At 51.5% G+C, this 21,288-nt stretch overlaps 1 protein-coding gene and 1 pseudogene across 1 annotated transcript in view; one reads left to right on the plus strand and one right to left on the minus strand.

Annotated features, from left to right (window-relative positions):
* The window catches only part of DOCK1 (dedicator of cytokinesis 1), a 380,982-nt gene that overhangs the window by 67,853 nt on the left and 291,841 nt on the right, over positions 1–21,288 (minus strand). The window contains 3 exon segments of the mRNA XM_025047519.1: positions 2,096–2,154; positions 7,874–7,974; positions 11,169–11,247. Coding sequence (XP_024903287.1) covers positions 2,096–2,154; positions 7,874–7,974; positions 11,169–11,247 — 239 coding nt within the window.
* On the plus strand, positions 10,105–10,223 carry LOC112480510 (annotated as a pseudogene).

A 21,288-nucleotide genomic window follows, 5' to 3' on the forward strand; every position in this document is an offset into this window, starting at 1 on the left:
AGAGGGGTCGTGGAGGGGAGAGGAGGGTCCCGGGGAAGAACGAGGGGCCAGGGCGGGCTGAGTTGGGGCAGCAGCAATTCATCAAGCTCCAAGGACACATTTTAATATATTAATGATCAGTGTGAATATATACGATTATGTCATCTGCATATAGAGATTTTATTTCTTCCTTTCTGACCTGAATGCCTTTATTTCTTTTTCTTATCTAACTGCTGTGGCTCATACTTCTAGAACTCAGTTGAATAGGAGTAGCGAGAGTGGGCATCCTTGTCTCGTTCCCGATCTTGAAGGAAAAGCTTTAGTTTTTCACAACTGGGGATGATATTACCTGTGAGCTTGTCATATGTGGCCTTTACTATGTTAAGGTAAATCCTTCTGTACCTAGTTTGTCAAGAGTTTTTATCATGAAAAGGCGTTGAATTCTGTCAAATGCTTTTTCTGCGTCTATTGAAATATTTGTGATTTTTTACCCTTCGTTCTGTTAATGAAGTGTATTAATTTTATTGATTCATTATGTTGAACCATCCTTGCACCTCAGGGATAAATCCCACTTGATCATGGTGTGTGATCCTCTTCATGTGCTGTTGGATTCACTTTGCTAGTATTTTCTTGAAGATTTTTGTACCTATGTTCATCAGAGATATGTTCATCTTTCTTTTATTGTAGCGTCTTGTCTGGTTTTGGTATCAGCGTAAGTCTTGCCTCATAAAATGAGTTTAGAAGTGTCCACACCTCTCCAGCTTTTTGAAAGAGTTTGAGAAGGATTGGCATTAGTTCATTCTCCTTTAAACATTGGGTAGGATTCACCAGTGAAACTGTCTGGTCTTGACTTTGCATTTGGAAGTTTCTTTTTGCTGATTCAATCTCCTTACTCGTTATTGGTCTGTTCTGATTTTCTAATCTTTCATGATTCAGTCATGGTAGCTTGTGTGTTTCTAGGAATTTCTCCATTTCTAGGTTATCAAATTTGTTGGGATACGATTGTTCATAGCAGTCTCTTATAATCCTTTTTATTTCTGTGGCATCAGCTGGAATGTCTCCTCTTTCATTTCTGACTTTAAGTTTTTTCTTCTTTTTTTTCTTAATTAATCTAACTAAAGGTTTGTCAATTTTGTTTATCTTTTCAAAAAATGAACTTTGTTTTTCGGATTTTTCTATTGTCTATTTCACTTATTTCTACTCTAATCCCTATTATTTCCTTCCTCCTGCTAACTGTTCTTCTTTTTCTAGTTCCTTGAGGTATAAATTTAGGCTGTTTATTTGAGATCTTTCTTCACCAGTAACGCCAACACTTAGACTAAATGACCTAACAAACATACAATGGATCATTCCACCTAATAGCAACAGAATACACATTTTTCTCAAGCCCACGTGGAATTTTCTTCAGGATAAATTAGAAAATTCACAAATAATGGAAATTTAAAAACATACTCCTAAACAACCAAGGGCTCGAAGAAGAGATCAAAAAAGAAATTAGAAAATATCTTGAGACAAAGAAAATGAAAACATACCCAACCTTATGGGATGCAGCAAAAGCAGCACTAAGAGGAACATGCATAGCGATAAATGCCTACGTTACTTTCTTACCTTGAGCACGCACATCTCTCATTGCTCTAATCGCATAAGCATGGTGCGCCGCCACCAGCTGGTGGCAGCGTACCTAAACACGGGGTCCGGTTTTGAGTAGGTGACACACCCTTCTGAAGGTACAGGATATGGAACTGAATACAATAAGTGATGGCGTATGTAACGGCAGGATGAGCCTCGTGGTTTAATGCACAGGAAACCGGGGGAAAGCGGGTGATGCCGGGAGTGAAGGAGTTCAAAGGCTGAGCTGCGTTCGCCCGACACGAGAGGGCGCTGTGCTGATTTTCCTACCTGCCCCACCCATCGGGTTTCCTTCCTTTTACCTTGGTTTCTATCTCTTATTTACCAAAAACGGTCATTGCAAAGAATAGCGTTGCTCTCCAAGGAACGGAAGCAATTCGGATTTTTCCCATGCCCCAACACTGACAAACACTGACATGGGCCAATGTCGTTGCCCATGGCGGATTCGAAAGGTTAATGGTGACGGCCTGAAGTCGCAGCTACTCACCGAGGTTGTACCACATGTCTCTGATTTCGAAGCCAATCTGTCTCCTCATGTCGCCATACCTGAAAAGCAGGGATAGGGACAACACCGAGTCACTCTATGAAGCATCTGAAAAGCAGACGTGCATTATTTTAAAGTGCAATTCAAGTCCTCCATCCCTGAGACAAAGACAGTGTCAAAGCTTCACCTCCCTTTGCTACCACAGGGCGGGATGGGAGGAGGAGTCTCCCAAACCTTCCGTCTCCGCAGACTGTGCGGCCGCCTCCCCGCTGCGGGAACATGGCGGAGGTGGCGGTGAGCAGTGAAGGCTTTGGCTTTCTTCAGTCTCTAATGGCAAATGAAAGAGAACCTGGCTCCTTGGCCAACGGGGGAGTCGGCCTCTCGTGCATGTGTTAGCGTGAAGCACTGCGGACACCAAGCGACATCCTGCACCCTGCTCACGCTAAGCAGCTTCCCCAGTAAAACGAAGCCCCAGAGTCTACAGTCAGAGCAGGGGGGCCCTCTTCCAAATATCTCCCGCTCTTTAGCCTTTTCCATGGGAGGGAGGGTTTAACACCTAAGGATGTCAACAAATATCCCCCCCACTTCTGTTTATCAGGGAAAACAAGCTAATTTTCCTCCCAGTAGGTCAGCAGGGGAGGTGTGCATTTCGCGAGTAAATAAAATTTGATGCTTCAGAAGATAAATCTTTATTAGTTTGTGAGCAATTTAATGTTTCCCTTTAGCGCCTACGGAAAAGGCTGATTATATTAAAAATAATAATCTGTGAAATTATCACACAGTGTCACAGCTTAGCAGCTGTGTCATCGGGCCTGCTGTGTTCGTCCTCTCGTCGGCTGACGTGACGAGGAAAGCTGATGACAGACAGCCGGGCTGTGGCTCTAAAGGCAAAGATCCTGGCGGGTGAATCGACAACCGCAGCCTGCTGTCACTTTATTATAAAAGCCTCCAGTGCCCCAAACACCTGTCTGTCACTTACAGCCACAGAGGGCTACAGGGACGAAGGAACCCCCCCGGCAGCTGGCTCGCAGCAGTCAGCCTTGGGGACAGCAGAGGCGTAGGGGTGCTGCGGCCCTCGTGCAGACTGGGGAGCTGACCGGCAGCGTGCGTCCCTCCCTGGAGCATCAGCCAGTCCTCTAAGGTAGACGTGGTCCCTTCCAGCCCAGCCACCAGGGCAGCACTGGTGCAGGACAATCCCAGGAGTGAGGGAGGGGGCATCTCTGCCAGGAGTGCGCCCACTGCCAATGCCACCGCGAAGAGAGGCCTGTGCACTGTCAGTCAAAGTCACCAGCAGCAAAGTTACTGGATCCGAGTTTGTACTCAGGGGAGTAACCCTCGGTGTCTAACTGACACCCCCGGGCGCCCGAGGGTATACGATCTGAGCACCCATAAACCATGCGTCCTTCTGAGGCTTGTACTGATGATGGTTTGCTCACTCCCATTTTGCTCCTGCACAAATGACAAAGCAGCCCCAGTGGGCAGTGCAGCCCAGGGCTGGGAAGGCTGCGCTGGCTGCGGATGACCGGGAGGCTGGCACCCTCCAGGCGTTTGCCAGGGGCGTAGAAGCGTGGAAAGTAAAATGGTCCCCAACCCCAGTGCTGAAGGTCCCATCCGTTACTTCCTCCCCCCCCTCCAGAAGGACGTAACTCATGCTCCACTGTGTGCAAGCCAGCACCCAGCCGTGGGGTCAATTCCCATTTCGCTGGACGCCCCGCCCCAAGCCCCATGCCCCACCCCCAAGCCCTCCAGGACTCGCCACTCACTCCGCAACAACTCAGAGCTCCTCTTTGCCTGTCCAGCAGACCATACCCCGGGGGACTCGATGTCCCCTTTAAGGACTGGCTGTTTGTTAACTCTTAGCTCTGGTCAGTCAATCTGGTAAAGTTCTCAGCCTCCTTCACATCCAGCCTGGAAGCCCATGCTGCCAGGGGGCCATCTGGCCGCCCAGGCGCAGTCCTATGAGCCCATCTCCGGGCTCCCAAAGGCATCCGGTCAGCACTCACGCTCCACTGCGATCACCGTTGTTGCGTCCCGACCTCCCCGTCCAGACTGTGGACTTCCTATCGCTGAGTCCCTAGTACCAGGACCCAACTGAACACAGCGCGGGTATCGAACCCCTTTTTACAAGCACAATTTACAACAATTAAAACACCTGTGGGCACTGGGTGTGTGTAGAAAATGTAAGCTCTTGGGTAAAACGTCTTCGAATATTTCTTAAGCAAGTTTTGCTATTTAGAAATAAAACTGTACATTGGTTATAAAGCGTTTAAGGTACAGCAAGAAGCATGAAGAATACAACAACCAGAAACCAAAAAACTCCTAGAAGAAAACACAGGTAGTGATCTCCTGAATATCGCTCTTGGAGATGTTTTCTTTGGATCCGACTCGAAAAGCAATGGCCACAAAAGCAAAAATGAAAAATAGGACTGTATCAAACCAGAAACCTTCGCCAAAACGAAAAGGCGGCCTACTAAAAGGGAGAAAATATTTGCAAATCATATGCCTTCATAAGGGGTCAAGCTTCGAAATATATAAAGATCCCATACAGCTCGATAACGATAATAACGAAACCCCAAAAACGAACAAGCCCATCAAAAAATGGGCAGAGGATCCGATCAGACATTTTTCCAAAGAAGACATACAGATGGCCAATAGGCCCATGAAAAGATGCTCCACATCACTAATCAGCAGGGAAATGCAAATCAAAACCACAACGAGATATTACCTCTCACCTGTCAGAATGGCTGTTCTCAAAAGGACAACAAATAACAAGTGTCATTGCGGATGTGGGGAGGAGGGAGCCCTTGCACACGGCTGGTGGGAATGTAAACTGGTGCAGCCACTATGGAAAACTATGTGGTTTCCTCAAAAAAGCGAACGAGAACCACCACACGACCCAGCGATCGCTTCTGGCATTTGTTGGACAAAGAGGAAAACACTCATTTGAAAAGGTGTCTGCAGTGCTATGCTCGCTGCGGCATGGTTTACAGTAGCCGAGACGCAGAAACGACCTCGGTGCCCGTCGACGGATGCGCTGCATCTCCACAGCGGAATACTGAGCCACAGAAAAGATGAGAGTCTTACGTTCGCGATGCGGATGGACCTTGAGGGAATGACATTAAGTGAAATAAGTCCGATAAAGACAAATAACCGTATGATTTCACTGACATGTGGCATCAAAAACAAACCGAACCAAATGAATAAACAAAAGCCACAGATACAGAGAACAGACTGCCAGAGGGGAGCGGGCTTGGGAGGTGGGCAGAGGTTCAGACTCCCAGATATAAAATAACTCAGTCCTGGGGACGTAACGTCCAGCATGGCGACTGGAATCAATAACACTATACTGCGCACTTGGATTGTTGAAAAGTAAATCTGTAGCGTTCTCAGCACAGAACAGAGCTTGTAACTCGGGGGACAGCTGGCACCTAGGGTCATTGGCGATTGTTTTGCAACTTGGGATCATTACGTTGCATGTACTTGAAACTAACGGAATCTCGTATGTTAACTATACAACAAACACGGGCTCGCCGGCCACGTGTCCCAGCCACACGGCCTCGCGGGTCACATGTGGAGCACCCCTTCTCCCAGGAGGCTGCCATGGCCACGCCCCGAGCGCACCCCTGGGAGAGGGCCCCTCGGGCTGCACGCGGGTGAGGCCACCCCGCCAGTCTTCCAAAGACAATGTCTGAAATACTGGGGATTTTTCACTCGCAGGACCCCTGGGAAAATTTCACAGGGAAAACCCATCTCAATGCCACGGCTGTGGGAGAGAGAACGCTAAATGCCCTGCGGCTCTGGGGAGGGGACACCAGCTGGCTGTGTCTAATTGTCCTTGTCTCTGAAGCCTCTGAGTGTGTGCGGCTTGGTGGGAAGCAAGCGTTTTATTTGGCGGCCCCGGCCCTGCGTGGTTAATGCATGTGCCGATGTTTGAGCTTGGACCGTTAATACCCACGCCAAGGAGAGGAGCGGCCCGAGCAGGCTGCCCGGCCCCGGCCTGGAAAATGTTCCAAATCAAATTGTTTCAGCTAAAACTCCCCGAAGGAGATGCCAGCTTTATAAAGGCCGGTTTCCGGTTTAAACTCGCTTCTCTCGTGGGCATCATGCAGGGCTGAACGCGCTGCGTGCTTGGCAAAGAAGGGGTCCTGCCTTCGCTGCAGCGGGGCGTGGGCCTCGCAGTGAGCCCCGCACACAGGTGGGCGGGCGACTCCACCTGCGGCCCCCGTGGTTTCCTTCTGCAGGATGGATGACACAGGGCTGGGCTCCCGGGGTGGCTGTGAATGAGCTGTGCTGTGTCTACTGCAGATAGCTTTCACCATGACAGCAAACAACCAGGACAGCGATGGCCCCCAGGACGAACCCCTAACCTACGAGCCCCGAGGGCATGCAAGTTGGGCAAAGTACGAGCATTCCTGTTGAGCCAGGTCCCAGAAGGCGCCACCTGGGAGTGTCTGGTGAGCCAGAGCAAGCGATGAGACCTGCTGTCGGCTCCGAGGCATAGTTTCCCAGCAGCCACCAGGGCTCGGCTGTGTCAGCCCCATCCTGGTGCAAAACCCCCACCGTCCACATCAACGGCTGACAGACTGGAGTCACTCAGCTGAGAAAGCCTGAAGGGAAGATGGCAGCCGAAAGCTGATCTTTACTTAGATGGGCACAGGTGAAGAGATGGACGGTTCCAAAGGCAGCGCAGATAATATCGTGGGCTCTGAAGTGCCTGGCTTAGAATGACCGTGTGTGGCACTGCCCACGCGACTCGTTCCCGTTGAGCTTCACCTTCCTTGTCCGGAAGACAAGGATGATACGAGACCCTAATAAATGGTTTGGGGCTGTTTTAATGATGACATGTGATGAATGCACACGAATGCTTAGAATGTCGCTGGCACGCAGTACGTGCCCAATAAAAATTTGCTGAAATAACTCTTACTCTCCAGGGATAACTGCTTTTAATTTATCCTGCCAGTGACATACAGACTCGCGGAATATGAGACAGGCTGAGTCGCTGTCGCCTTCGGCAGCTCCCTCTGGACTCTGTCACCCGGGAGTGGCACGGGGTGAGCAAAGCCTTGGAACGGTCACGATTTCGCAGGCGTCATGATGTGACCAACGGGGCCTGATGACTCAGCAACCTGGGAGCCATCTGAGAAGTCATCCCACGAGCGCTTTTGAGAGGGGCTCTGAGAAGTGAGACGTTAGTGGAACTCAGGTAGGGAGAGGAGGCGCGGCCCTCGGGGGGCCCGGACGCTGGAAAGAAACCCGAGCTGGAGTCCTTTGCTCGGTAGTGGACCTGGAGCCACGCAGGGGGCCGAGCTGAAGGAGCCAGGCAGGGGCTCCTGACGGGTCCGTGAGCACCAGCCCTGGGGAAGCCCGGACAGCCCCAGCTCCACAGCGAGTGACTCTGCAAACCCATCGGCGCCAAGCACTCTCGTCAGAAGCTCCCTTTCTCAAAGTGGCACCGGAGAATGAAGTAATAATGCAACCCACGTGTGGCAGGACATCAGAATAGTGTGGGGGGAAAAGCCATTATCTCCCGAAACTCCCGCTCTGCGGTGCTAATAGTCTCGAATTACACTGACTTTGAATCCAGCAGAACGAATCCTGAAATTTTAGATCTTGATTCATGGGTTAGAAGAGGCAATACCCGATCCGTGATTTGAAACCAACCTCTCATTACGCCGTGATTACATCTCAATTTGTACCGAGTTGGCTTAGAGAGTACACGAAAATTATGGTAATAGAGTCACAGGCTCCTGCCCGTGATGTCGGGGCTGGAGGCAGACTTACTTGTTAAGGATTTTGGCTCTCTTAGCGCTTGAAAAGTTCTCCAGTTGCAAGGATTCTTGCGTAAGGAAAGCGACAGCCAGGTGAAAATAGTTGTTCCACAGCTGAAAACCAGAAAGGGGGAGAGGCTCAGGTGTCGAATGGCTCGAGATCGGGTCTCAAAGCAACGCTCAGACATTTCTCCGGTGCCCGGCACGCACGTCCGAAGTGTTCGAAAGAACATGCTCACTGTGCGCACCGCGGACCGGCCGCCCATGGCCATGTCGCGGGGCTGAGCGCGGGCTCGACGTTCCAGGGCACACGCTCGGACCCCAGCTCCGCCACTTACCTGGGCAAACACCTCGCTCTCTGCGCCTCGGTCTGCTCACAGAAAACGGGGATTTCCCTCGTGCCCACCCTGACGGCTCCGAGGGCAAGTACACGCGCGAGTGGTGGCAGCCCTGACTTTACCGTGCACGGATGTCTATGATTCGTGATTTTTCCTGATACTAAAAATACATCTATAAACATGTAAGAAATCAAACATTGTATCTTTAAGGTACGCACAAACGGTACGTGGCTTAAAGATCATTTACTATGAAGTGACCGTGTCGTCACAAATCCCTGCCTTGTGCACGTCGGGCACGTCGCTGCTTCTGGGTGTGAAGCGAGTGTCCAGCGGACGACACTCATGAAACAGTGAACAGTGCAGTGACCCCTGACAGGCTGGGAAAAAGGAGCCCACACTCACCGCAGCCACACTCAAAACTCACAGAAACCTCCCCGGCAGGGAATGGGCTAGGCGGACATGGACAAGATGAGAGAAGCTAATGAAGGGCACACACACAAAGGACCTAAAGATTCCTGTACAGGATGAGACAATAAATACCGCAAAGTGTTTCATCCAGTACTGTAACATCTGCCCCATCTCGATTTGTAAAGTCAATGGAATCCCAATTAAAATGCAAGCAGCGTTTAAAGAAAGGGTTAAGCCGGTTTTGAATTTTACGCGGAGTAGGGAATGTGAAAGGAGAGCCAGGAGGCTTCTGCACCAGCACGCCGGCAGGGCGGCCTTGGGAATCCTACCCGGTGTAAAACCAGAAGGTAACACAGAGAAAATGGAATTAATACGCACACCTATGCAAGTATGTTAACAGCGCGAAAAGCAGAACCTGATCACGAACCGAGAGAAAAGGGAAATTAAACTCTCATCCCTAATACCACGGAAATCCCAGACAGAGCAGTTGTCAGAAAGCTCGACTATAAAGGTATTAGCCGATACTGGCTACATTAAAAAAGAAAACAGTTAACTTTGTAACATCAAGGCAAAGAAGGATTTGCCAAGCAAAACGTAAAACGCAATGCAAGAGCCACAAAAAAAATGACAGATTTGACTGCAGAAAAATTATATTATTTCTACAGGATAAAACTAAAGCCATGACTAGGCTACATCAAGAATTTCAACTTACAAAAAAGGACGACAAATAGCTCAACAGAAAGCAGCATAGGAAATGATCGGAAAGTTAATAGCAGAAACCGTCACAGCCAGTCAATGGTCTCAGCCTAAGTAGCAATTAGAGAAAGTCCAATAAAAACGAGAATCAACAATTTTAAAGAAATGGATGTTGGAGAAGATTTCAGAAAGGTCGGTGGGACTGCAAATTGCACAAGCAGTTAAGGAGGGGAATTCACCGCTGTCCATGAAACTAAAATTTCTTAGCATTCGGCCTGCCAGTGAGGCTCCTAGGACCCTTTGCCACAGCGATGGGGTGCTGAGGGGTGCGTGTCAGACGTGCGGCTGCGGCAAGCGCTGACGGGGAGCTGCGAACGGCCGTCGGCCGCGGGCGTCAGTGAGCCCACGCGCACGCGGGTGCGTTTATGCTGTGGGGTGTGACAGCACTGAAAACACAGAGGCGTTGATCCAAGTCACGTTAAAAGCCAAAAGGGAGCCCGCGGAGGCCCACGTAAGTGCTCACAGGAGCAGCAGGAGGACCAGGCAATGGCTGGCGCACAGGACGAGAGGTCGAGAAAGGTCTCTAATATCTTCCTCGATGAGCTGCTGTATGCTGCATGCGGTTTTATGATGACACTATATTAGTGTATTAGGACATGTGAAAATAAGTAAGCATTAAGCAGAGAAAATTTAAAAAATTTTTAATTCTGAAAGATTAACATTTCTAGATATGTAGTGCTTGGTATATGATATTCCATAATGCCGGTAAGATAGAAATTTCAAATTAAAAAAGCAGAAAAGTGTCTATGGCCACGCCACCCTGAACGTGCCCGATCCCGGCTGATCTTGGAAGTTAAGGAGGGTCGGGCCTGGTTAGTACTTGGATGGAAGACCACCTAGGAGGACCAGGTGCTGTAGGTGTTTTTTTTTTTTTCTAAAAGCATAAAAGAAATAAGGGCATAGGCACCTTAGAACTTAATCTGATAACCTAAGTATCTCATTAGCTCTAAGTTTTCAGGGTGCCGTGCACAAGGCGACGTGCTGGGTGTTTAACCCTTGCTGTCTGCACCATGTTTTTGAGCAGGACCTCCCAATGGTGGACAGAAATTCTTCAGGCTCCTTCTCAGTGAACGATCCTGCCCGGAAACTAACATGCCATCTGCGTCTGGCTGCTTTTTTTTTTATTTGCAAACTTTGGTAATTGAAACTAAACAATAATGACAGAATCATTATTAGCAGAAACACATGCAGACCACAATGGGGCTGAAAGCCACGATATCAGACTCATGGGCAATCACACCACGCAAGATCCACCCTCATCTCTCTCGCACACACATGTGCACACGCGGACACACGCCCGCCACGGAAGGGGTAAGGCTGAAACTGGTGTCGAGCTGGCCCACCTCCAGGGGCTGCGGTGGGGTCTTCTGCCTGGCAAAGGCCACCGCAGGCAGCACGAAGCCGGGAGAGAATGTATCGGGGAAAACAGTTCTAGAAGCAAGCCGAGCTCAGTGATGCAAACCCACCTCGCCGCCTCTGCTGGCCCTGCCCCCCGCGCCTGAGGACAGCCCGAGACGACCTCGGCAGCCGCGCTAACTGAGACGCAGGGGCCTCCCTGCTCAGAGTCCCCGCTCGGCTCGTGACTCCGTTTCAATACTCCTCTGCGAAGCAGCTCCATCTCCTTCCCTGCTAAACGGGACACCCTGAAGGCGGACCTTTCCATGGTACATAATCGTAAATGCCATTTCCACACCTCAGGGGGGAGACCGAGTAAGTTCGAGGACCAGAGAAAAAAGGGATTGGCTCGGATGACCAATTTGTTTTAACCCGATTTCCCAACAAAAGTCACGTCACCTCTTCTCTTACCTGTAGCTCAAAGTTGGCTTGATCCAGAAATTTCTTGTTCAGCATATCTGCATACTGATTAATCGCTCGCAGGAAGACTCTGAAAGATCAGGAGAAAATTACATAATTACACACTTAGGCTCTGGCATCTCCATAGGTTTGGCATTTCAATTAGCTACGACGCGAGACTGTCTGGAACGTGAACTCCCCACGCCTGCAGAAAGGGCCGAGGTTTGGCCGGTGAGAAGCCCAGACAATTACGTGCGGATGTTCTCCAAATTAATCAAGGAGGGCAGCGCATGCAGAATAAAAGGAACAGACCGAAACGACGGCGCCGGAAAGAAACAGCATGAAAAGTATCGCTAAGAAGCCTGATTTTAAAAAAGGTGCAAATTAAATCCTTTTCTCAAGTCACAATGTCTTAATGGTACATTATCGAATTGGTCTTTGCTCAGCCGGCTCCTTATACGTAAGCATTCGAAGGCGCCGTTACACTCCAGCTTGGAAGGGTGACTTAGTTCCGTGCCGTTTGGCCTATATTCCAAATGCTAATTTTGGTCACTGTTTGTTTCAATAACATAAAAAGGCTTTAATGGGTATGAAAGTGATTTAACAAGAACGTTGGCAGGAATATCGACTCATTGATAATGTACAATCCTAAGCACCGAGAGGAAAGTAGCCCCTCCTTTGTGAATGTGAACCCTCGACTGGCTTTTCTATGATGACACACGCAGTTTGAACTGTCACAAACGGCCCCAGAGTGCTGAGCCTTTCGCGCGCTTGTTCGTCGAGTAGACGAATACTGACTATACCCAAGCTTAGCCCTCCAGATGCTTCTTTTTTGGTGACCCCTCTCTTTGCACAAAGGGACGATGCAAGAGGAATTAGCGTTAGGTCACAGACAACGAACTTAATTATGCTTCCTCTGTTAAAGCAGCAGGAAGCAGCCAGAGTCAGAAATCTAGGTTACTTGCTAGGAAGCCCTGCCCTCTGAGGACATGATCTTAGCTACGCATGCCCGGAGGAGCTCCTGTTTCCAGCCGTCCCTGCCTGTCCCTGGCCATCCCTGTCCCTGCCTGTCCCTGGCCATCCCTGTCCCTGGCCATGCCGGAGCCACCAACGGCCAGTTAGCATGGGAGGCAGGAGAAAGGGGGTCTCCGTCTGGGGCTTTACAGAGGGCTCCATCTCCGCCTCCCACCGCGACCTGCTGCTCCACGGCCACTGTCACCGCGGCCTCTCGCTCTCCCAATGCGGACAGCTCTAAGGAAGGGGCTTTGCAGACACTGTCCCTATAGGAAACCTAGCAGGGGGACCCAGGACCGAAACAGATGAGACGAATGGCCTGGGACAGAGTTTGCTGTTTTAGTCACCGAAGAAAACTGAAGTCGGCGTTATCTGACTTCTTCTCTGGGGACATTAAATAGAGCCGGAAGGAGGGATTCGTATTTTAGGTGACGCTAATCTGAGAACGTGGGGATCCTGGTCGTGTTCACGCACCAAGGGCAGACTGGGCGGAGAGGCCAGGTTTTGCAAAGATTAAATGAATTTTATAATTTATTGGAAAAAAGCTGAATACAGGACATTTAAGGCATCCTGACAAATGAACACAGGACCAGGACAAAATCACTAAATTCAGGACGTGCTTCGTACGTACAGAACACCTGGCAAGCCCCCTCGGTCCCCTAGCCATGGGCGGGGGTCTCCGTGTCACCCTCAGCCTCCCGCAAAGGACGCGTGGCCACAGAGGAGGTGGCCCCCCCTGCCCGTTTGACCCTCGCATTCAGAGAGCACCGCACCAAACCCAGCAACTGGAGGACGTCCCCAAGGCCGGCGGTATAGGACAACGTGTCGTCATTCCAGAGGTGGGCCCTCAGGCAGCACAAAGAGAGTAGGCACCGATGAATTTTTTCCCTTAATTTTTCCTTCAGTTTTAGCACTTGGGGTTCTCGAGAGTTCCCTAGGGTCCTTACATGCTCTCTCCAGCCCTCTGTGCAAATAATGACGTTTGCTGGGACCTGCGTTATTATTACGGGGTAATTATTTTGCCTCAAGAGAGCACCCAGACTGTTGCAACATGCTACTTCTAATTAAGAGCTGGAACAATGTCAGCTGGTTCAATCAAGACATTTCTCAAAATGACTTAAAAAGTATGCCGCTGAAGTAATAGGAAGTCTGAACAAAAACTTTTTAATGAACTGACAACTGGGCAAGAGCAGTGTCTGAGAGTCTATAATTTAGATTGGCTCTACGTTTTTCAAAAAACCAGGACAAAGCCCAAATGACACAGAATGGGAGTTGTACGAGGAACACTAGAGGGAACATAAATAAAAACCGTCATCGCTGCGGTAAACAAAGCTGAGATGAAGCACAAGCCCGATGAGCCAGAGCCACATCTCGTCCTCAGATACATCCCAGACACAAATTATATCTGACGGTTCCCACTTCACGGGATTAAAAACTTCGCAATCCCCCGCGTTGGCTAGAAGATAAATCAATTATCTAACTAGGTAAAAAGAAATTTAAAGAGAGACTAATCTTCAGGTCAGAATATCTATTACCTGCTGTTATTCATGAGTTAATTCTAATCCATGTCAAATTAGGGAAAATACATAGGAAAATCACATTAGAAACTTTTGTACAGCAATCTGCTTTTATTCACAGAGGAATATGAAAATGATCACAAGCTGTGCCAAGCGAGTGGACAGCAGGATGCCTTACTATTCTGAAATGTGGGGATCCAGACTATGGCATTGGGTTAAAAGGGGAGACGTGTCCTATGACTTAGGACACAGGCTAGGCGTAGGCTGGAAGGCTTCACCCGCAGCGTTTTACAGGGGAGGTCCCGCCAGCCCTGCCTCCCGGCCTGCGTCCCCACTCTGTTCTGCACTAAAGGGGACGCGGGAGCTGCGAGGGGGACTGTCCCTGAAAGCTGCCCCCTGTAAAGCAGAGCGATAAACGTGGCAGGTCTTAATCATTATCTGTTCATTGAGCGGAGGGGAACTTAGCGAGTGGAACGTAATCGGGAACCAATTTAACTATTAGAATTTCCCAGCGCAATTACAGTCACTAAAATGACTATTATGACAGAGCCTCAGGGATCCCCGGCACCTCTGTTACCCAGCGTTTTCTGCCCATAAAGCTGGACGATGAGGTGGCTCATTACTACAGAGGGAAACGTACTGAGAAAGGCATCGAACTTCCAGAGGGGTACAAAGCCCCGTTTCTCAAGTGGCGGAGCTGGGTTCTTTTTTTTTTTTTATTCCTTCCCTAAACTTACTTTAAGTTGCATAATTAGACTGGACAGTTCAATACGAGGGCATTTAAATACCTCTGGCATTAAAACAAGAGTCGCTTTGGGGCAAAAAATGCATCTTTTAATAAAATGTTTTGCCCAAAGTGGGTGGGGAAAAAAAAGAAATAAATTAAAAGTGGCAGATTCTATGCCTGCAGAACACTGAGTCACGGAATAGTAGCTGGAAATTTGCCTTAAAATGAGTGTCGCATACTTCGGGAATGCTGGGAAGGAGAGCGAGTCACGGAATAGTAGCTGGGAATTTGCCTTAAAGTGAGTTTCGCATAATTCAGGAATGCTGGGAAGGAGAGTCTCGCATACTTCGGGAATGCTGGGAAGGAGAGTCTCGGATAATTCGGGAATGCCGGGAAGGAGAGTTTCGGATAATTCGGGAATGCCGGGAAGGAGAGTTTCGGATAATTCGGGAATGCTGGGAAGGAGAGGCGACTCAAGGCGAAGTGATACGAGACGCGGAGGACAGGGAGCCGCGATGACCGCGCCACCCCTGCCGACCGGCCTCCGAGCCCATCCCCGCGTGGCGGAGGCGCCCTCCGTCAGCAGCGACCGGAGAGGACCAGCCGCTTTGCTGTAGGGGAGCTTGGGAGGGAAACGAAGTCACCCACAAAGAAGTGACTTCGACGGAAGACCCTGGCGGAGCGGAGGCGGCGGAATGCGCAGAGCGGGGGGGGCCTGCGTGGGACCCGCCTCCCCGCTCTGCAACGTGAAGAGCAGAAAGACCGATGTGGCTAGAACTTTCTGGGATTGAGGCTGAAAGGGCTGGCGGGGGCTGGTCTGAGAGGGGCTGGAGATGCCAGGTGGGGCGTCCGCACCTCGGCTGTTGGAACTGGGGGGGCCCTGAAGCCCCCCCGGATGGGGGGCAGGAGCAGGAGAGTCAAAAGCTTCAGCTGCCTTTGTTCCCTGAAGCACTGGCAGCGCTCCCTTTTCCCAAGATTTCATTCCTTTTCCAAATCAATGAGCCTTCAGCATCCATCACACTCTTAGCTAGAACCCACGTTGCTCCGAACCGCTCCGCCGGCCAGCCTGCGATGCCCGCGGGAGCGCAGAGGAGTCCCGGGCCGTGTCTGCTCCGGCCCGGGCCCTGCCCTCACTGCCCTGGGGTGTCTCCGACTCAGATTCCCCCAAACAGTGCTTGTGGCCAAGGCGCCACTGTGGGCTGAGAAATGGGGACGTGACCCCGGTTCGCGTGCTTCCTCCCGCACGCGGCCAGCCCTCGCTTCTGCAGCTCTGTCGTGATGACCATTTCCTGCTCGCCTTGTGCGTTCCGCCCACAGAACACATGTCACCTAATGCTCTCAAGCCCGCTGGGGTAAGAATTTCCTAACGAATGAAACGGGGCCTCAGCGATGCAGGAGCTCGGCTCCTAGATGGGCAGACTGGGACCAAGGCCACAGCCCGGCCACCGGGGCATGCTGCCTTGCCGGGAGCCCAGTCGCTGTGGTCAGCAGGATAGGAGTAACCCCTGCAGCTGTGTCGCCCTCCCCTGCACTGAGGAAAACTTCCAGAATACACAACAGCAGACGGCAGAAGCCAGCCATGCACCCTTCACCCAGCGGCAGCGTCCTCCCCCACGCTGGACCCCTCCCACGTGACCATTATCGTTATCATTAAATTAACAGACTTTGTTTTTCAAGCAGCTTTCGGTTTGCGGCAAAATCAGGCGGAAAGAACAGAGATCCCCCATGTGTCCTCTGGCACAGCCTCCCCCACGGTCACCCCACCCCCACTGGAGCGGTGCACTGGTCACATCTGTCACAGCTGATGAACTCACACCGGTACGTCATGGTCGCCCGAAGCCCGCAACTACATCGGCGTTCGCTCTTGGGGTCGTTCGTTCCATGGGTTTGGACAAACGTAGAGTGACAGGCTCCACTGTCGGGGCGTCACACCGCGCCGTTCGCCGCCCCGAGAATCCTCGCCCTCCTGCTGAGAGCCTGCCCCGAAGACCTCCATCCCGTCCTCACGGATCTGCCTTTTCCAGGATGCCATACGGTTGGAAGCATACTTTTCAGATTGGCTCATACCCTATTATTTTTGTGTTTTCTAAGTGCATTTTTTGCCAGGTTTAAGACTCTTAACATTTAAGGCACTTCAGAGCAAAGACTTACAGCACGTCCTCTCGTGAGAATTTCCTAACTCTTCTTGGCAGCAGGAGCCTCTGCCTGACACAGAATTCTTGGGTCGTTCCTGGTAACGGTGCCCCGTGGTTCTAGCGCATGCTCGGGGTGCGCCTCCGGACTGAGGACCGCCTGCTGTGGGGTAGGTGGCTCCGGCCTCAGGGCCTCGGGCCTCACCTACGCAAAATGGGCGCGTGACACCAACCACATACTTCCACATCTACCGTCTTCATCACGTTTAAGTGTGCAGTTCAGTGGAATTAAGTGCCTCACGCTGTTGTGTGGCCGTCAGAACTGTGCGGCCGTCAGAACTATCTGTCCACAGAATTCTTGTCATCTCGAAAAATTGAGACTCTGGCCCCATTTAAACAACTCTGCATTCTGCCCGCCCCGACTCCTGGCCAGCACCACCCTACTTCCTATTTCTGTGAGTCTGACTGTCGTAGGGAACTCATGTAAGTGGAATCATACAGCATTGGTCCTTTTGTGGCTGGCTTATTTCACTTGGCATAATGTTTGTTCCTCCAGGTTTAGCATGCGCCAGAATTTCCTTCCTTTTTAAGACAGAATAATATTCCATTTTATGTATGTGTCACATTTCGTTTATCCACCGATGGACACGTGGGTTGCTTCCGCCTTTTGGCTGCTGACGCTAACGCAGGTGTGGGCATGGATGTGCAAATATCTTTTCACTTTTTTGGTGCATGTGCCCAGACGTGAAACTGACAGATCACGTGGTAATTCTAATTCGACTTTCTGAGGCACTGCCAAACTGTCTTTCACACTGCACTAACACGCACGAGGCTTCCGGTTCCTCCACATCCTCATCGATACTCCTCAGTTTGTGGTTTTTGTTTTTGTTTTTGATAGTGGCCATCCTAATGGTGTGAGGTGGTTTAAATAAAGTTTTATTAGAACAACAGCGATGTCCATTCACTCAGGGATTTTCCGTGGCTGCCTTCCCAATACAACAGCAGGGCTGAGCAGTTGCGCCTACAGTTATTGGACCCTTTGTGGACAATGTGCCATCCCCGCCAAGCTGCGATTCGACTGCGATCTGTGTCCTGCGCAGATTTTGAGAGTTCTTCACCTGCTCAGAGAGCAGGAAAGGCTCCCGCCTGGTCGTCAGAAAACAAAACCTGATGACCAAAAAGCCCCCTCCAAAGCCTAGAAGAGACAGTGTCCCTCGCTGAGCCCCGAGGTGGAGTGACCAAGCGTTGGGATGGAAGTGGCTTGGGCAGCACAGCGGCGAGTGGACAGGTGGTTCCTGCCACTTGTACCTCCAGGGCACCCAGCGTGTCTTCAGGAAGCCTTACTCCTGGGTCGGGCTTTAAGTATCCGTAAAGCCACCCTCTCCTTCTACCTCATCACCTACTTTGTCTTCTCTCCTCTTCCCTCCCCCCAACGCTGCCTGGTTCTCCTATTTCAACGTCAAAAAATTAGCGTTGATGCGGGGGCACCTGGGGTAGGGGGAAAAAGCCCCAAGACAGACACGTATGGGATGCCCGCAGTGAGAATTCTCTGTAGCGGCATGAGGCAGAGGAGAGGGCGTATGCGGACCCTAAAAATCAGCCGTGACAGAGGCCCTGACGCCCCCAGAGACCGCTCCACCAGCACCCAGCACCTCCGCAGGCCTCTTCCCCCCTGCCCCCCACCCCCCGTCCCGGGCTCTCCTACTGCCCCTGCAGTGACTAGCTGGAGGCGTCAAGGACAGCCACGGTGCATCTGCCACCGCAGGCTGGGCGGCAGAAGCAGCAGGAAGGGACAGGCGACCCCGTTCAGGCACAGGTCAGAGCGCCCCGGGAGATCTGCTTTCTGGGTGTCAGAGAGTGTGCGATCGTGTGTCCCCGAAATGCTTTCCGGGTTCCGAACACGTGGGGGTGGGGCGCAGGGAAGGAAGGGGTTAGAGCTTCCGTCTGGTAAGGAAACATTCACAAATAGATAGCGGTGATGGTCGCACTGTGACATACAACGACTACCACCCAACTGTACATGTTAAGATGGCAAAATTTAAGTTACATATATTTAGTATTGTAAACAAGAAAAACAAGCAGGAAAGGGAACTGGGCGCTTCCAGAAACATCCGTGGCAGTGCCACGATCTTCCTGTTCACATCTGTCATCAGTGTGCCTCAGCTCCGCGATGAAGCGTGCTCCTGCATGCACGCACATGCACACACATGCACACACGCATGCACACACACGCACGTGTGCACACACATGCATACACACACACGTGGGACTGAGAACCTCTGACTTTTACTCTCCAGAGAACCAGGTTGTTCGGGTGTGTTCTGGGAGTCGTTTAGGCACGAGCATAAAAAAACAGACATAATAACGACGACAACAGCCGTCCACTCAGAGCCCTTGAAGGCCAGTTTAAGAAATACACTCCCAGTAGCCAGTGGCTCGCCAACCTTTAATCAGAAAACCACCTTCCAGATGACTTCCTGGGCAGATGCTGTGGCTGGCCTTAACGTGACCGAAAGCAGAAATGGGAAAGGAATAGTTATTAGAAATTACTTCTTTTGTGAAATTTGTGTCTTCTTAGAATGGACAATAGAAATGGAAACAATGCTCCTTAAGGCACGGACATGAGCTGAGACACTTTAGAGACTACCCTGCTCAAGTGGGAACAAGGTGTATGGCTCCAGGTACCTGGGGGACGAGGCCCAGAGCCTGACCCTCAGTGCCAGGGCCCAGGCGCCGGCTTGGACGACTCTGGCTGCCTGATGACGACTATAAGCCTAAGTGAATCTGGCCTGCAGAGGACTTTCTCAGCGCCTGGAATGACAGAGAGGTGGCTCACGAAATCCTCAGGGCAGACTGTGCTCACTGACTGCGCCCGTTGGTGAGAATTTACTTTTTAATAAATGTCTGTGTGCGACTGACTTCGACCCGAGACTTTCTTGCATTATGACCTGGTAGCAAAGTGCTAGGACATGGCCAGCTCTCAGCCACTCCTAGTGATGAACAACCGGCAGCAGCTATGGAAAAGAACCTAAACCTTGGCCAGTCCCCACAGTGCAGCTCCCTCGGGGTGAGACTTGGCCTTGACCTGGCCCTCAGCTGCCACATCTGCAAAACGGGCTGAGAGAGAGTGCTGCCCCTCAGGTGACGAACGTGCGAGTGCCCAGGGCTGATCCGTGGGGCCAAACTCGGGGCTGTCTTCTCAGAGTGCCCTTAGGAGATAAACTGTCCACTTCTCTTTGAATTCTACTATTGGCATGCTACTTTAACGGATGCCTAATTAATGGCAAGTACGAGATGACAGGCAGATGAGAGTTAAGGCCACTTCATGTTTCCCAGGAGAGGTGGCTGGTGCTAGGTTGTCAACTGAATTTGAGATGGGGGATTTCCGTTCAGCCTGTCTCTCTGTCATTCCAGGTCCGGGGGCTGAAGGCACCAGAAGCTCATTTCTCTTCCCACGAGGGTCTCCTCTGAGACAGAATCGACCTAACACTTCTTCTCCACGGCCTTGAGAACATCTTTGTTTTCCTGCTATTTCTTGACCCTGCGACACCCGCAGCTAAGCTGGGAGAGCCCAGGACCCCTCCCCCCCTGCCGAGAATGGAGGACCAGCTCTGTGTGCGCGGCATCCTCCCTGCGTTCTACCTGCACTGCACGGGCTCGGCCTGGAGGGACGGCCCAAGACACTCGTGCACGGTGGCTTATTTCGCAGTTGACCTGGGGGCCACCCATCAGGAAGAAAAACACTGGCTGAGATGATGAAACGCACAGGAGAAAAGTGGGCTCTGGCTCATCATATGCAAAGACAAGAGCTGACGCTGACGGAGCAGCGCTTACCTGCACGTGTGGGGTTAGGCGCTCACGTCCGCTCTCTGCAATGTCACGGGAGGGACACAAAGGGCCCACGAGGGCCGCCACTGACCCAGGTAGGCGCAGAGCAGAGATGAGAAGCCAAGTTCCCGCCCATCTTTCTCCCCGGGCTGGACAGAGGGTGGGCCAAGGACAGCGAAAGGGGAGCTGACCCGGGGTCACAGAGCGGGAATGAGAGGAGCCCCGGCATTTTGTTAAAGTGGACATTCGCAAGGGCCCCAGCAGTGCCCCTGAGTGCCCCTGCTCCCTCGGCGGCTGCATCACATGGCCACGGCCTGGTGGCTTAAAACAACACACGTTTACCCGAGGCCGCAAGTCCAACCCCGAGCTCACTGGACTACTCGGCAGCGCGCCACGTCCTGTGGAGGCTCCAGCGGAGGTGCCACCGCCCCGGCCGTGCGCCCTCTGCTGCCGCACGCCCTCTGCAACCCCGACAGCCCCGTGCCGCGGGCATCACTCGCTCACAGGACCGGCACATCCTGGGGGCCCCCTCATTCTGCCTGCCACGCTGCAGCGACCAAAGGGCCGGGCAACCCCGGCGGCTGCGTTGGTCCAAAGCGCCGACAGGTGTGTCTCTCCCAGCCCCGGGCACCTGAGTCTGTGTCCCGGAAGGCAGAGTCCACGGCTCAGCCATTCCCTGTACCCGCCACACCGCCTTGCCCATGACAGGTTCTTAGAATTACTGATCATCAATCACTGATTATTGATGACAGCATGTGAATAACATGTATCCGTTATCAAGATGGCACTCGCCCCATGGGAGGGTTTAGTCCAGGGATCAGCGAGCTTTTTCTGCGAAAGGCCAGATAGTGAGTTCGGTGCTGTAGGCCACGTGGTGCCTGGTGCCAGCGACTTCGCTCTGTAGAGAAAGCGGC

This window comes from Pteropus alecto, unplaced genomic scaffold, assembly GCF_000325575.1.
Source record: "Pteropus alecto unplaced genomic scaffold, ASM32557v1 scaffold74, whole genome shotgun sequence".
In the NCBI taxonomy this organism is placed as follows: domain Eukaryota; kingdom Metazoa; phylum Chordata; class Mammalia; order Chiroptera; family Pteropodidae; genus Pteropus; species Pteropus alecto.